A 15,903-nucleotide genomic window follows, 5' to 3' on the forward strand; every position below is an offset into this window, starting at 1 on the left:
GGTGTGAGGGCAAATTCATGTGTAAGACGGTTTCCCTTAAATAAACACTTACAAAAATATAAAGGCAACCATGCTGTTTTTAGAACTTTACAAGTCCTCTGACATTTGCAGACTTGTACTGCAGTTAGCCTAGAGTGCACATAAAACCCACATTTGCTTTTTGTCATCATTAGCATATCTATCGTTGAGTGGTTAACATCCTGAATGCTCACAGGCACTTTAAAACATACTTTTTTCCTGGTTGTCATTTTACTGTACAGTCCCCATTTGTCTGTACCTGCTGTTGGGCAGGATTGCATTTAGGAGGCTTAGCATCCTGACAGTACCTCAGAATGATGCGCTGCTGGATAGTTTGTGATTGTGAGAGCCACAGCTCTTCCAGGACGAGAGCGCAGAGGTGGTAGCTTCGTTATTCTGAGTGAAAAACTGAAGGTACCTGACACCATGCACAAGGTGCCAAGCTCAGTCACCATCAAGGCCTGTTCCTGCTAGCTTGACATTAGCTGTGAGATGTATGAAAGTTGGCATTTCAACTACAGTATGTTTTCTATTTGTGTGTGTGTGTTTTTTCACAGGAGGAAGGTGGAAATAATGCACACAAACAGTCTCTTCACACTTCTTGGGGAACGACTGATGCTGCACTCCAACACACTGTCGATAACTACATACAACACACTATATGAGGTAACATAAAACAGATTGTTCTGGATGCTGATTAGTATATTTTAGTACAACTATAATACTGTATTGACCATTTAATATATAATATACAAAACTAAAATAAACAACTGTGATGTAAAACTCAGCTTTGACATCACATGAATAAATTACATTTGAAAAAATATATATTAATTTGGAAAACCGTCATTTAAAATCATGATAATATTATAAATATTTCACAATATAATTATAATAAACAATATAATTATTATGTTTAGTTAAATAAATGCAGCCTTGGTGAGCATAAGATATTTTACATGTTCATATTTTGATGTAAATAATTGTATATATAATTATATTGTAAAATATTTATATTATCATCATGATTTTTATATATATTTTCAAATGTAATTTATTCATGTGATGTCAAAGCTGAATTTTCAGCATCATTACTCCTGTCTAACTCCATGATCCCTCTTGTAGGCTTCGTATATGACATAAATCATTCATATATGCTGATTTGATGCTCAAGTTACAATTATTATTAATGTTGAAAACTGCTGTTCTGCTTAATAGTTTTGTGGAAACCATGAAACATTTTTTTCTGGACTCTAGAATAGAAAGCTTAAAAGGCCATTTATTTCTGCATTTCTTCAGGTAACTAGTAGTCAACTTGCAAGAGTCAGTTTAGTTATATTTTTGGATTTTTTTGTATCTCTAACTTTTTATGCTTTACTTGGTTCCATTGTATCCACTACACAAAATATTCGAATAGAGTTTTCAGTTTAGTTTTCAGCCATCTTAATAATTGATGCTTTATCTGTTCTAGTGATGTTTCAGACGAATTAACATTCATAAATCTCATCTGATCTATTTCCTGTCTAGATTTTGACAGAGCAGGTTTGCACACAGGTCGTCCACAAGCCTCATGCTGAACCCGATTCTACTGTGAAGATCCAGAACCCAAGTAATTCTTTCTGTCAGCCCATCCATTCTTTTTGTGGTCTGGTCCTAATACATTAACTGTCATCCGTGGAAGTTAAAAGTTTACTAGCGAATGATTAAACGTTTGCTTCTACACATAGAGATGCCCGTCTCATTTGTGTCAACTGTGCATTTTCATTGGTTCGCATCGGTGTCAATCAGATACAACTCTGCTTTGATTGGCTGAGTGATTGATGCGTGTTCTTCTATTGGTTGTTCTCAGTGATTCTCAAGGTGGTGGCCACACTGCTGAAGAGCTCCACGGCCAGCGCAGACCTGATGGAGGTGCGGCGTCTCTTCCTCTCTGACATGATCAAGCTCTTCAGTAACAGCCGTGAAAACAGACGGTGAGGGTCTCTGCCTTTCTCGCCCCATCCCCAATGACAAGCAATTAACCGCCTAGTGAACGGATCAGAAAAGAGAGCAGAGAAAAGTGACGTTCTCCCTTGTTGTTGTGTTTAATGGGCACCCCCGTGACGCTAAATCCTCGCCGTGTTTCTCTCACAGCAGATGTTGCAGCGACACATGCGAATCCACACCGGTTTCACTGCTGTGTGCTGTCCTATGGCTGTTGGTTTTCCTTTTCTTCTCTCGCAAGCCGTACGCAGGGCTCCTCTGTGCAATCACAAGTCTGGCAGTCAATCAGTCGCCCAGTGTGTGCTGAAATCTCAATTGGCTGTTATTATTACTTTTCATCATCTCCATCATTACGTTCTACAGTGAGCCAGTCAAGAAGCTTTTTAGACTTGATGAAGTCGTTACGTCTCCAAAGTGCTTTTCTAAACCGTCCGTAAACAGTGACTGGTAACTAGACCAGACATTTGTCTTCGCTTTTAATGGAATTTAATGTTCATCTAAAATGAAAATTGTGTCATTATTTACTCATCCCCACGTTGTTCCGTGTGGCTCTCTTTCTTCTGTGCAATGCTGAAGGAGTTATGAAGACAGTGCTTCACACTGTTCTCTATGCAGGGAATGAGGCTTTCAAGACTCAAAAATGGATGGAGGAGAACCTTAAAAGTGACTCACATGACTCTTCTGAAGCCACACAATAGATTTATGTGAGGGAAAAGATCCAATTTTCTCCACTCATTCTTCCCTTCCAGTGAGTTGTTAATCCTGAGATAGACCATTGAGCCAGTGAGTTAAGAACCAGAATCAGTTCAATTCTTGAACAGCTTCATTTACAAAAAGCGTTAGAAGCTTAAATAGATTGTAGAGAACGTTGGTGCCAAAAGTTTCTGATCTGCAGCCCAGATCGGTTTTGTGAAAGATTTGACTCAAAGGAACATTTTGTTCACAAACTGGACATTGGTACTTTGCTTAGAACCAAGGAAATCCAGTGCAAATGTCCAGATTGTTTGTAAATAACGACCGTGAAGACATTGAATATAATGCAGAATTAGTATGGATCACTTTTATTGGAATCCTTTTTGTATCTTGAAATGCAAAGTGACCAATTCAATTCTTTATTTTGTTTTCCACTGAAGATAGATTGTTGGGTGAGTAAATTATGACAATTTTCATTTGAGGATAAACTGATCCTGTAGCGATGGTTTACACGCCGTAGTTTATCTCTTTAATAGCCGATAGGGATGGGCTCGAAATTAAACCATCCTTACCGCAATCTTACAACCCGGAGTGTTTCCGCAAAAGAAACAAGCTTAATTCATTCCACCTCACCCAAAGATCCATTTATTATGCCACAATGCACAGAGAAAAAAAAATGACGGTGGATAACACAAAGTGCTTCAGGTGTTATTCAAATAGCTGCCAGTCATTCTTAGCGTTACCTCGCAGATCTGAAGTTTAATGGAGGTTGGGGCTGAAATTGCTTTGTGTTACTTGTCGGTTTGTGAATTAGGTTCCACCTTTGAGTGTCGTTTGAGGATGTAAAAAAAGATGTTTGCGGAGGAGAGGAGGGTTTAACACGAGTGACTGCCGCAAGCTTAATCCATCTCATTTCTGGTGTGACAGGTGTCTGCTGCAGTGTTCAGTTTGGCAGGACTGGATGTTCTCTCTCAGCTACATTAACCCTAAGAACTCAGAGGAACAGAAGATCACAGAGATGGTTTACAACATCTTCCGGATTCTTCTCTACCACGCCATCAAGCATGAGTGGGGCGGCTGGCGTGTGTGGGTGGACACACTCTCCATAGCCCACTCCAAAGTAAATAGATGTTTTGTACCAGCTGAACAAACGTGCAGTGGTAGATCTTATAAGCTTTAAATTGGCCAATATTGATTAGAGATATATGGAGAGCAGAGATGGATGATATAATCCAGATGTAGTACAGTGGGCTCCATGAGTGTGAGGATTTAATTGAGAATGCCTTTAAATGCCGATTCAATTCCTCAATTGGAATTGGATTTAAATTGAGGTAGCAAACAGGATTCAGAATTGCAATTCAAATTTAAATGAAGTACAGTTCAAATTCATATATCTGTAGTTTTAAAATAGAAAAGCAAAGTTAGTCAAGGCAAACTAAATGTGGGATTGACAAAGACTTGTTTGAGAGGATGGATGGATGGATGGATGGATGGATGGATGGATGGATAGATACAGATATACAGATATTCATATATTTTGCGTTGTCATAACCAGAGCTTTATATTTATTATTTTTTTGCATTTAAGAAGATTTGTTGATTTGTTTGGCAGGTGACATATGAGGCTCACAAGGAATATTTAGCCAAAATGTATGAGGAATACCAGCGACAGGAAGAGGAGAACATTAAGAAAGGGAAGAAGGGGCTTGTCAGCACCATTTCAGGGCTTTCTGCTCAGGCTTCTGCCATCAAAGGTACCCTAGAGCTGGACCCAGACTCCCAAACCCAGACTCCTGAGAGTGAAGCGGATGAACCAGAGACGGCAGATTCCGGGCGAAACCTCTTGTCTGAATCTAAGAGTTTGGATGAGGAGAACCCAGCGTCAGGTGTCCATGTGGAAGTCCATGACCTGCTTGTAGATATTAAAGCTGAGAAGGTTGAGGCCACAGAGGTGAAGATGGACGACATGGACCTCCTGCCTGTCACAGAAAATGGTGGCTTGGTGGAAGTGGACTCTCTCCTTGATAACGTCTACTCGGCTGTGGTGGAGAAGCTGAACAGCAGTGTAAACAGCGTACTGGTACCCAAAGCCAGCCTAGAAGACAAAAGCTCAGGTCCTCTTATCACCCTGGCTGACGAAAAAGATGCCATCTCCAGCAACAACACCTTCCTCTTTGGCCCGATGACGACCAGCTCGGGGGGAAATCTGCTGCCTGAAATGGGACCATCTGAACCTCTTCCGCTCTCAGGAGTGGAACCTCAGGTCCACACCAGCACTAGTGCAGACCTCGGGCTTCTGGCTCTCATGACCAAGAGCTCGAAAGAGTTGGACGCCAAGCCAGCGGCTTTGGAGGATGACAGCTTTAAGGTGCAGCCTGCTTTGAGTGGTTTTACTGTCTCTGAAGGGGAAAGCCTGTCTAAATGCCCCGGGCAGATTGAGACGGTGGCTGTAGAGTTGGAGCCAGGGGTTTCTGGGGTAAAGAGCACTGCAGATGTTACCAGCACCACATCAGACACAGAGAAATCAGACGATGGCAAAGATAAAGAGATCAAGAAGATTCAGACTACTACTACAACACAGGTAACTATTAGTGTTGGTACTGGCGTATATATGCTAACTTTCAAAAGTTTAAGGTTAATATGATTTAGTATGTGTGTAAATGTATGTTGTATATGGATATGTGTTTATGCATACTGCATAAAAGTATTATATATATATATATATATATATATATATATATATATATATATATATATATATATATATACAGTATGTATGTATATAAAATACTTTTATGCAGAATGCATCAAATTGTACAGTAAAGACATTTTCAATGTTAAAAATAAATGCTGTTCTTTTGAACTGTCTATTCATCAAATAATCCTGAAAAAAACATGGTGGTTATAAAAGTAGAAATAAATGGGTGGTTGATTATGATTTCACTTTTCTAACTTTAGTTAGTGTGTAATGTTGCTGTTTGAGCATAAACAACATCTGCAAAGTTACAACGCTCAAAGTTCAAAGCAAAGGGAGATATTTTCTTTTAAAGAAATTGCTTTTTAAGGACTACATCAAACGGCTGGTACACAGCACATTCCTCCCGGGATAGTGACATCACTAACCCTAAATTTTACATAAACTCCACCCCTGGGACACTATTTATAGATTACCAAGACAGAATATGCTAATCAATGACTAGACGATAACTACACATAAGCTACATAAATTCATCAACTAACCATTCAGGAATGTTGTCTACATGTTGTCACTTCTTCTTGAGTCTCTCCATCTTTATCGTTATCCGCATGTCTGTGTGAGGTAAAAGGACACAAGCTCTTCAAGCTCCGCCCTCTGTGTGGGGAGCAGCTTATTTGCATTTAAAGGGACAGACACAAAACGAGTGACAACTTTAACATGCTATATAAAAATATATGTGGGGTATTTTGAGCTAAAACTTAACATATACACTCTGGGGACATCAGAGATTTATTTTACATCTTGTGCAAATGGCATTACACCACCCCTTTAAAAAAACATAAAAAATTACTGACCCCAAAGTTTTGAGCAGTAGTATAGATTTGGAGTTGTCAAAAACATTTTTTTTTATTATTTTTATTTTATTTTAATGTTATGGACAATTTAGATAAACATTTAATATAATGTAACTATTTAATATGCAATTTATTTATCCTGTTTGTTCCTAATCTTTAAACATTTAATCATTTATTTATCTTTTTTTTTTTTTTTACTTTATTGAACATTTTTCACCATTATAGCCCAGGATGAAAGTTACTGTTCAGTAGACACATGTTGACCCAGTCATATGCCTTTTAGCAACATTTTAAACAATTATGAAATAAAAAAAGAGGTTAACAATAAATATATGAAACCATTGTTTTGTCCAACCGAATTTATAATAAATAAATTGAGCTGACATTTATGACAATGTCCTGAGAACACAGCTCAGCCTTTCAATTAAAATAAATGCCAATATCTTAATTAATAGTTGACTCTTGTCTAAATGTCATTGTGTTCAATTTTATCCATCAGCTATTACAAAAATATGGCGATATTTGATTTGGCCATAGTTACCATAATTTACCATAGCATTAAAAATCATCAAACTGTAAGAGGGTTCACTCTTTGACATCTTTATGGCTGCCAAAACTGCTTCTGATGTGTTGTGTGATATATTGTGGACCCTAGACGAATATGAAGTCTGCAGCTTGGCAAAGCCAGCTTGAAACAAAAAGAAAAAAAGAAAAAACTTGCCTGAAGAAATGTCATAACTTCAACTGCAACCTGCATTCTTCTCCAGCTGACGTTCAAGAAACTAAAGGTCTTTAAAGTTGTTTCCAGCATGAAGGCTTTATTGTAAGTCTTTTGGAAGAAAGAACACATTCTCTCCTCCATGCCACGAAATACAACCGGAAATTGTACACAAACGCTTCATTATTACACCTGTCATCAACAGTCATTTCATTTTCTAAGATGCCTGGATTTTGAAGTGCATCAGTTCTGTGTGTTTTACTTTTAAAAGCATCGGTTTGCTTTCAGAGTTTGCACGGCCGCTCTGGTAGTCATCTGGATAGAGATCTGCGTGTGGATCTGGGCTTCAGAGGCATGCCAATGACAGAAGAGCAGCGTCGACAGTTCAGCCCTGGTCCCCGCACCACCATGTTCCGTATCCCAGAGTTCAAGTGGTCCCCAATGCACCAGCGCTTACTTACAGATCTGCTCTTTGCACTAGAATCAGATGTACACATTTGGAGAAGGTCAGTGGCTACAGTTTACACCATCATTCATTTGACATGAACAAAAACATTGGGGGATAAAAATACAAATCTGTTTACATATCATACTTGATCAATTTTTTATTTTATTTTTTAGAATAGGACTGTAATTCTGTGTCTTGCAGTTTTGTTTTTTGTTTATGTCAAATAATAAACTCGGTCTACTTTTATTATTGTAGCCTATGACAACAAAAAACAACTTGTCCTTATTGTGATGTAGCCTATGTCTCTTTATTGTTGTTTTTCTCTTTCTCACCCTCCTTTTCTCTTGCCCCTCATAGTCATTCGACAAAATCCATTATGGACTTTGTCAACAGCAACGAGAACATAATCTTTGTACACAATACCATTCACCTGATCTCACAGATGGTGGATAACATCATCATCGCCTGTGGAGGAATCCTTCCCCTGCTGTCCGCTGCCACCTCGCCCTCTGTGAGTGTGCCAGAGCTTTGACAATACTGACACCCAGTGGCCGTCATATATTACTGCAAGCAAAGTCTCGTCTACATTAATCCGGATAGGCCTACATTTGAAAATGGTCCACACTAGCATTTTCCAAAAGTTTCTCGTCCACACTGAAACGTTGAAAAACGCCATATTCACCTAACTGCGCATGAGTAACCCCTCATAAAAGCTCAATGATACGGAAAAAGACATAGTAAAGGTATCACGCAATTCTTCTGGCACGATCATTTTATTTAGTCAAATATCTCACCATTCACTGATGCATCCAGATCGCACTCAGTCGCCATTATTTGTTTGGTCTAAAACGCAACTGCTCTCATATTTGTCGCAGGACAGGAAATGTGAGTACATTTTCTGTCATCTTTGCAGGACTGTGAAATGAAGAGTGTGCAAAGTAACACATTTTAGCAACTGTGTGAAAGTGAATAGCACAGGCACAATACCGGAATAAACATGAATATCTATCAGTATAGGGCCCTACTCCCTACAACAATGTTACATGCCCTCTGTTTTTACAGTCCACACGACAGTGGGAAAGCAGCGTTTTTAAATGTATCCACTTTGGAGAGCGTTTTCAAAAAGCTTTGTTTTTTACGTTCATAACGCCGTCTCAATGTGGACGGAAGGCCAAAACGGAGAGAAAAATGTGCTTTTTAAAACTAAAACACATTAGTGTGGACAGTAACAGAATGCGTCAGGGAGGATGCTACTTCAGTTTACCTTATTTTAAATATATTCTTCACTGTTGAGTGCGTTTTAACTAAAAATTTTTCTCTTTTGCTTTATTTATTTTTTGTTTATGCCAAGAATAACAAGGTTAGTACCAATACATCAGTATATTTAGAATGTTCAGTGGTTCATTTCCATTTTCTCTCAGTCATGTCATACTTTCTCATAGCACACACGAATTATACAGTAGGCTACAATAGGCCTATATTTTTTTAAGTCAGCATGAAACAGATGTTGCAATAGTATAGTCTTTTTCTTTCCTATGATGTGACGTATATCCGAGTGAAACGGCTTCTTGAACAAGGAAAAAATGTAGGGCGGGACTTGATTTTGTGCTTCAGGAATTGATTGGATAGTTGGATCATTGTGGTCTGCCATTGGTCAATCTTATGTCGATGACAGGTTGTCCCGCCCTTACGCCAGTAAAGAAGGGATGTTGTTGCAAGAAGGAGGGGAAGTTCTTGATTATAGATTAGGAGGGCACATGTATTTAAGAAAGAAAGAAAGAAAGAAAGAAAGAAAGAAAGAAAGAAAGAAAGAAAGAAAGAAAGAAAGAAAGAAAGAAAGAAAGAAAGAAAGGAATAATAATGTGGACGGATAGGCTAAATAATTTATAAGTTCTGCAATATTCCATAAAAAATGCAAGAATTGTCATGACTACAAGAAAAACATGGATATATTGACTTTTAAAAGCTCGGGTCACAGGAACTACTTTCCATTTAGTAGTTTTCGTTTTAAATTAGCTTAGTATCTCTTGTAATTGTATGTTAAGGATTTAGTCAATATAAAAGTGCTAATTTACGTATTAATGCAATCGCACATTAAAACCTATGCTAGTTTTCATTTGGGATAATTTGATGAATTTCATACACATATGCACTAATGTTAAACAATTTGGGGTCAGTAAGATTTAAATTTAAATTTTAAAAGATTTAAATGTTTTGTATATTTTTTTTATCACAGCTTCTACAAAAATGTAAAGCAAAAAGTTTTTCAACATTGTTAATAATAAAAAAAAATCTTCAGCCTATTACAATGATTTCCGAAGGATCATGTGACACTAAAGACTGGAGTAATGATGCTGTAAATTCAGCTTTACATCACAGGAATATATTACATTTTAAATGATATTAAAATAGAAAACAGTTATTTTAAATTGTAAACATATTCCAAATACTGTTTTTACTATATTTTGACCAAACAATGCAGCCTTGGTGAGCATAAGAGACTTCTTTCAGAAACAAAATCTTACAAACTGCAGTACTTTTATACAGTAGTGTTGGGAGGTTTGCACTAATTTAACTAGGATTAAAACTCTTAAATGCTAAAATTCAGTGCACCAGACTCATCTAAAAGCTGTCCAAAGATTGCCATTAGCAATCCTGCATCCTTCAAAGCATCTACCATTGCTTTGCATGTCCTTTTATCATCCTGGTTAACAGGATGTGCTGTGTTTAGTCCCATTTGACCTAATCCACCCATTCACATCCTAAATGTTTCATATTTGTACTGAAGATAACGACTGATCAATGTTATAACAAATGTGCAAACAGGATAGTGTGATGACTTGCCGTGATCTCAGTTAATACCCTTGTGCTCTCTATTACCGTGTCTGTCCGTGTCAGACTGAAATGGATGGCATCGAGGCGACGCAGGGGATGTCTTCTGAGACGGCGCTGATCTTTCTGACCCGGCTGATGGCTATGGTCGATGTGCTGGTCTTCGCAAGTTCACTCAACTTCAGCGAGATTGAAGCCGAGAAAAACATGTCCTCAGGTGGACTGATGCGACAGTGCCTCAGACTAGGTATGTGTGTAAGTGTGTGAGTGTGTCAGGATACATTTTATAGAACGTAACATGAAAAGAAAACACCTGAAGATGTTCAGGATAGGGGTGGGCGATATTGCAAAAATATAATATCACAAAGTGACTGAGCATTACAGCCTAACTAATGTCCCTATTTTAAAAACAAAGCTTTACTAGGTAATAAATAATATATATATATATATATATATATATATACGTATATATATATAATGGCAGACATTTAGGCCAAAGTGCCGAAGTTAAAAATCTTTGTCATTATTTTCTTTGTTATTAAAAGATAAGAACAAAAATTACACATTACATATACACAACATATAATATACAAATTAAATAAAAAGTTCTTTATTTTTTCAGCTACAGAAGTTGTGTATTTAAAGGAACATGCCACCGTTTTTTGAAATAGGGGTAATGTATAATTTATACAGTGAAGTCTATGTAGTGTTTTATTTTTATATTTGTTCATTTAAGTACTTTCTTGAATGTTTCTGTTATAGAACGAGAAAAAACGAGAGGTTGACTTGGTTACATGAGACTCACCAACAGCGGTTACTCTAACAAAACTAGACAAAATAGACGGACTCCGGCACGTAAACCGGCACGTACACGGACACACCAAAACGACATGACAGAAAATTTGAATTTGACTTGGTTACATGAGACACACAAACAAAACTATACAAGATACAATGGAAACATGAGGGCTATTTTAACACCAAGACTAATGACTAACAAGAAACACCTGTGACCAATCAAGACGATCAACCAATAATAATATGATACAAGGGCCGGGCGATATTGCAAAAATATATATCACGATATGGACACGATAACACTACATAGACTTCACTGTATAAATTATACATTGATACTTTAAAGTTAAAGATACTATTAAAGTTCTCAGAGCAGTGAGTGATTGTTCTATTTGTATTTTGTTGTTTTATTTACATTAAAGGGATAGTTCCCCCAAAAATGAAAATTGTCATAATTTACTCTCTAAAGTGGTTTTAAACCCAAATAAGTTTATTTTATTGAAAATAAAAGTGTTGAAGAATGTGGCTAACCAAACAGTTACTGGTCCCCAGTGACTTCCCTAGTATATATTTTTCTACAATGGAAGTCAATGGTGACCAGCAACTGTTTGGTTAGCCACATTCTTCAAAATATCTTCTTTTGTGTTCACCAGAAGAAATAAATGAATACAGGTTTGGAATAACATTAGAGTGAGTAAATAAGGACAGAGTTTTCATTTTTGGTTGAACTGTCCCTTTAAGGACAAGCGGCAGCATATTTACTATTAGGCTACTGTCACTTTAAGACCGGCATCTAAAATACACGCATTTGATTTTCTCTCAAATGTTTGCTTTTACTTTAGACATAACCAACTGTGTTTATGTACACCTTATGTGTTTGACAGTATGAACCCAATAAGACTTGAAAGATAACTTAGTTCAGTAACAGGCGCTGTTTGACAGGCTTTTAAGTGTCTGTGAGCTTCGGGTGTATGCACTCAGTAAAGCGCATGTTAGAACAGCCCATCAGCATGCAAATGAAATGTACATGTAAATAATGAACTTTTGTGAATTGCATTGTCCCATGAGTGTAACTCGACCTCTGCATTAACATGTGATGTGAATATGTCGCATTGTACAGTATGTTGGGACGGAGGTGCCAGAACTGCAACTGATAGAATACACTGCTGCACGATACTACGATATTTCTTCAAAAATCATGATATGACTCACTCCTAGTTCAGCATACATTTCCAAAAGACTCTTCCAACCATAAAAAGAGCAGCAGGCTTATTTAAAAGCTCATTGAAGCAATAAGGTATAAGCAGGGTTGTCTCCAGTGTTGGGTAACGGCAGTTACGTTATCAGATTACTTTTTTCTAGTAACTAATAAAGTAACGCATTACTTTTAAATTTACAACAAAATATCTCAGTTATTTTACAAATAAGCAATGCAATTTACTTTGTTTTGCATTTACTCATCTTACCTGCACAAAAACAAATTCAGTATTTCTCAAAAACAAACAAACAAGCAAGCCCAGTCCAGGTGAGAAAAGTAACGCAAAATGATGTAATGCATTATTTTCTCTAAAAAGTAACTAAGTAACACAATTTGATACTTTTTAGGGAGTAACGCAATATTGTAATGCATTAGCCTACTTTTAAAAGTAACTTTGCCCAGCATAGGTTGTCTCTATAATTTAAGGGGCCCATAGGGACACTATTGATCAGTCAGCACCCAGGATCAAAACTATTTTGAATTATTTGATTTCCTCCATCTCTCTTTTTCCACTTTTCCACATGTATATGTCATGCTCTTTCTTTCTCTCGGTCTCAGTATGTTGTGTGGCCGTGAGGAACTGTTTAGAGTGTCGTCAGCGTCAGAGGGACAGAAGTCTGAAGTCTCAGGAGGGCCTGCAAAGTGTGTCCACGGCCAGCAAGGTAGCCAGTTTACTACACACACCGTTACACTGCATCCAGGCACTCTACACAATTTCAGTAATCGAAAAAAACTATGCAATTAGAGTAACGTTTTCATGTTATAAGTGTTTTATATACTGTATGCATAAAGTGATCTATAGTTTAGTTTATATATTTATTTAATATTTATCTTAAATGTATACAATTTATGACACCATATCTTAAATTATAGGTTTAAGACTTTTAAATTTTTTTATTATTACATTTTTTTATTATAAAATATATTTTCCATTATTTATTTATCTATTTTTATATTTTTTTACTTGTTTTATTTTTTAAAGAATTTAAAATCTTGATTTGACAACATGTAGTGTACTCGCTGTTCTCAAGCATTCAAGCTGTCTTTCTTCAAAGTGTGAAAGTGTGTGGTGTTGTCTCGACGCATTCGTTTTTCCCCCACACAATATAACATTGCCATGTTACGTGTGATTTGGTGCTGTGGGCACGGTGTGAATGTGTAAACGAGATCTGGAATGTGAGAAGTGTTTAAAGTGTTGAATATCTGCTTTTCTTGCCTTAGACCACCATAGAAAATTTTCCAAGTAATGTTTCTCCAATTAAGGACCCGGACCGACTTCTGCAAGACGTGGACATCAACCGTCTGCGAGCGGCTGTCTTTCGTGACGTTGTGAGTTCATGTCAAATGGTCCTCGAATGTCCCTTGAAAGTTTGTGGGTCTTTGTGTATCCCGCAGTTTCAAGAATTTTCTTCTTGAAAGTCTTTAAGTCTTTTTATTCACATGGTCAGCATCACAATTTTGCCTTTATGATTAAAGACCTTGAAATATAAAATGTTATTACAGAATTTAAATGATTTAATTTTGTTTCTTTGCCTGTTTTTCCTTTACAACTTTATATTATATTATATTATAAATGAATAAATAAAACTAAATAACTAAATAAAATAATACTCTGTAATATAACTCTCTGTTAACAGCAATAGAATCAGTTCAGAGTAGCGTTTCTGCTTTTCATGTCATGTTCTAGTGTCATGTTGACTCTTCTTCATAACCTTTGGTTCTTTTGTGTTGTGCTTCACAGGATGACAGTAAGCAGGCCCAGTTCCTGGCTCTCGCTGTTGTCTATTTTATCTCAGTGCTCATGGTGTCTAAGTACCGGGACATCCTGGAACCCCAGAGGGAGACTGTCAGGTCTATCAGCCAATCAGGAAGAGGCATTCGGCAGGAGATATATTCCCCCACCAGCACAGGTGTTGTAGTGGCTAATGTTTTGTTTGTTGACGCAGCTTAATGCACTTATTAACTTATATTTACAATAAGCTGAACAACTTTGTTTGCATTGCTTATTTGCATTACAAATGTATTTTAATTCAGTCATACTAAATGTCATACTAGACACGTTTTTTTTAAGTCTCCACAGCTTCAGTTTCAAGCTAATGTCAAAAACATTCCTCTTCACCACCTACCACATCTATTATTCATAAGCACCACTAATTATCCCGCATAAAATTAAACATGCAGCCCTTACAAAATTCTTGAAGGAAATCACTGCTGGCTTTGTGTGTAAATTGCTCACAAAATTGGATAAACGTCCAGTAGTTTGATCGATGCATCAAATCACTAGAAATTAGTGTTCATTTTAGGCCGTTTTTTTTTGTTGGGAAAGTATAGTGAAAAGAAATAGAGTGAGAAAGAAAAAAGGAGAAAAAAGGGTATAAAGAAAGAAGATCCATGAAGAATGAACATGGAGAGGCAGGGGCAGCGCTGCTATTTCCAGACCCATCTGTCAGTGCCCATTAGGAAAGCAATCCACCAGAGGAGAATGGGATCATAGAGGCTGAGGCACTACGCTGCATCGCCCTCATAAATTTCAGGAAAGAAAGGCTATGGATGGGATTTTTTCCTAACAGCATGTAGCAGGCCATTGTCTGCACCCAAATCGGCATCCAGACGTGCTCCATGACTGAAACGGGCCCAGTGACCTTGCTAAAGGCTCTAGATGAATATTACCCAACATCTGGAGAACAACAGGAAGAAATTGGAGACAGAGTTGTCTTGTCTGATAGATAGATAGATAGATAGATAGATAGATAGATAGATAGATAGATAGATAGATAGATAGATAGATAGATAGATAGAAAGATCTATCGCTGTAGCTGAACAATATGCTGACTGAGACCTTTTGACTGAATAAACATAAAGAGAAATTAACCCACCATTGTGACAGTATAATGTTTATCTGTGTTCTTCAAGCCATCTTGGTTATTTTCGTAAGGATAATATATATTTATGATGCAATGCGTATCGACGTAGCCTTTATCACTGTATAGAATAAAATAATAATGTCTGCCTCATTCTGTGATAAGAAGCCACATCATTTCACAGAAGGAGGTTATTTCAATCACTCGACTGACGCTATAGCGAGAATTTGAAGTAAAATATGCTGTTATTCTCATAAATTGTATTTTTCCGCTGTGCTAAGCTAAAGCCAGAGGTGGAAAGTCCAGGGGTCAGAAAGTAAAAGTCCTGCCATATGTTTATTCCACCCATGAACTCAGTCAGCTGATATCACTAATTAGTTCTATCTCCTGGCTGAAAAACTGTGCTAATTAGCAAATCCAGGTGATTGGAACAAAATACTGAGGAGGACTTTTACTTTCTGAACCTGGACTTTCCACCTCTGGCTAAAGCGCATCTTAGTCTCCTCTAAATTACATCACATAGCAGCATCTTAAAATGTTTCCAAATATCTCAGAATTGTATCAACTTAATTAATTCTGAGATATGACAACAAGCTGCCAAATGTGTTTTAAAGGGGTGGTAAAATGCCCTTTTCACAAGATGTAAAATAAATCTCTGATGTCCCCAGGGTGTGTATGTGAAGTTTTAGCTCAAAATACCCCACAGATATTTTTATTTAGCATGTTAAAATTGTCACTTTTTG

At 37.1% G+C, this 15,903-nt stretch overlaps 1 protein-coding gene across 2 annotated transcripts in view; it reads left to right on the forward strand.

Moving 5' to 3' along the window:
- Positions 1-15,903, forward strand: part of nbeab (neurobeachin b) — a gene marked incomplete at its 5' end in the record, with an annotated part of 258,401 nt that overhangs the window by 102,104 nt on the left and 140,394 nt on the right. For both annotated transcript variants that reach the window (XM_079608909.1, XM_079608908.1), the window contains 11 exons: positions 576-684; positions 1,546-1,627; positions 1,868-1,991; positions 3,622-3,814; positions 4,306-5,274; positions 7,252-7,469; positions 7,769-7,922; positions 10,310-10,490; positions 12,858-12,961; positions 13,521-13,628; positions 14,041-14,209. In XM_079608909.1, the coding sequence (XP_079465035.1) occupies positions 576-684; positions 1,546-1,627; positions 1,868-1,991; positions 3,622-3,814; positions 4,306-5,274; positions 7,252-7,469; positions 7,769-7,922; positions 10,310-10,490; positions 12,858-12,961; positions 13,521-13,628; positions 14,041-14,209 (2,411 nt within the window). The remainder of the gene's footprint in view (positions 1-575; positions 685-1,545; positions 1,628-1,867; positions 1,992-3,621; positions 3,815-4,305; positions 5,275-7,251; positions 7,470-7,768; positions 7,923-10,309; positions 10,491-12,857; positions 12,962-13,520; positions 13,629-14,040; positions 14,210-15,903) is intronic.

Source organism: Phoxinus phoxinus, assembly GCF_949152265.1.
Source record: "Phoxinus phoxinus genome assembly, chromosome: 4".
Lineage (NCBI taxonomy): Eukaryota > Metazoa > Chordata > Actinopteri > Cypriniformes > Leuciscidae > Phoxinus > Phoxinus phoxinus.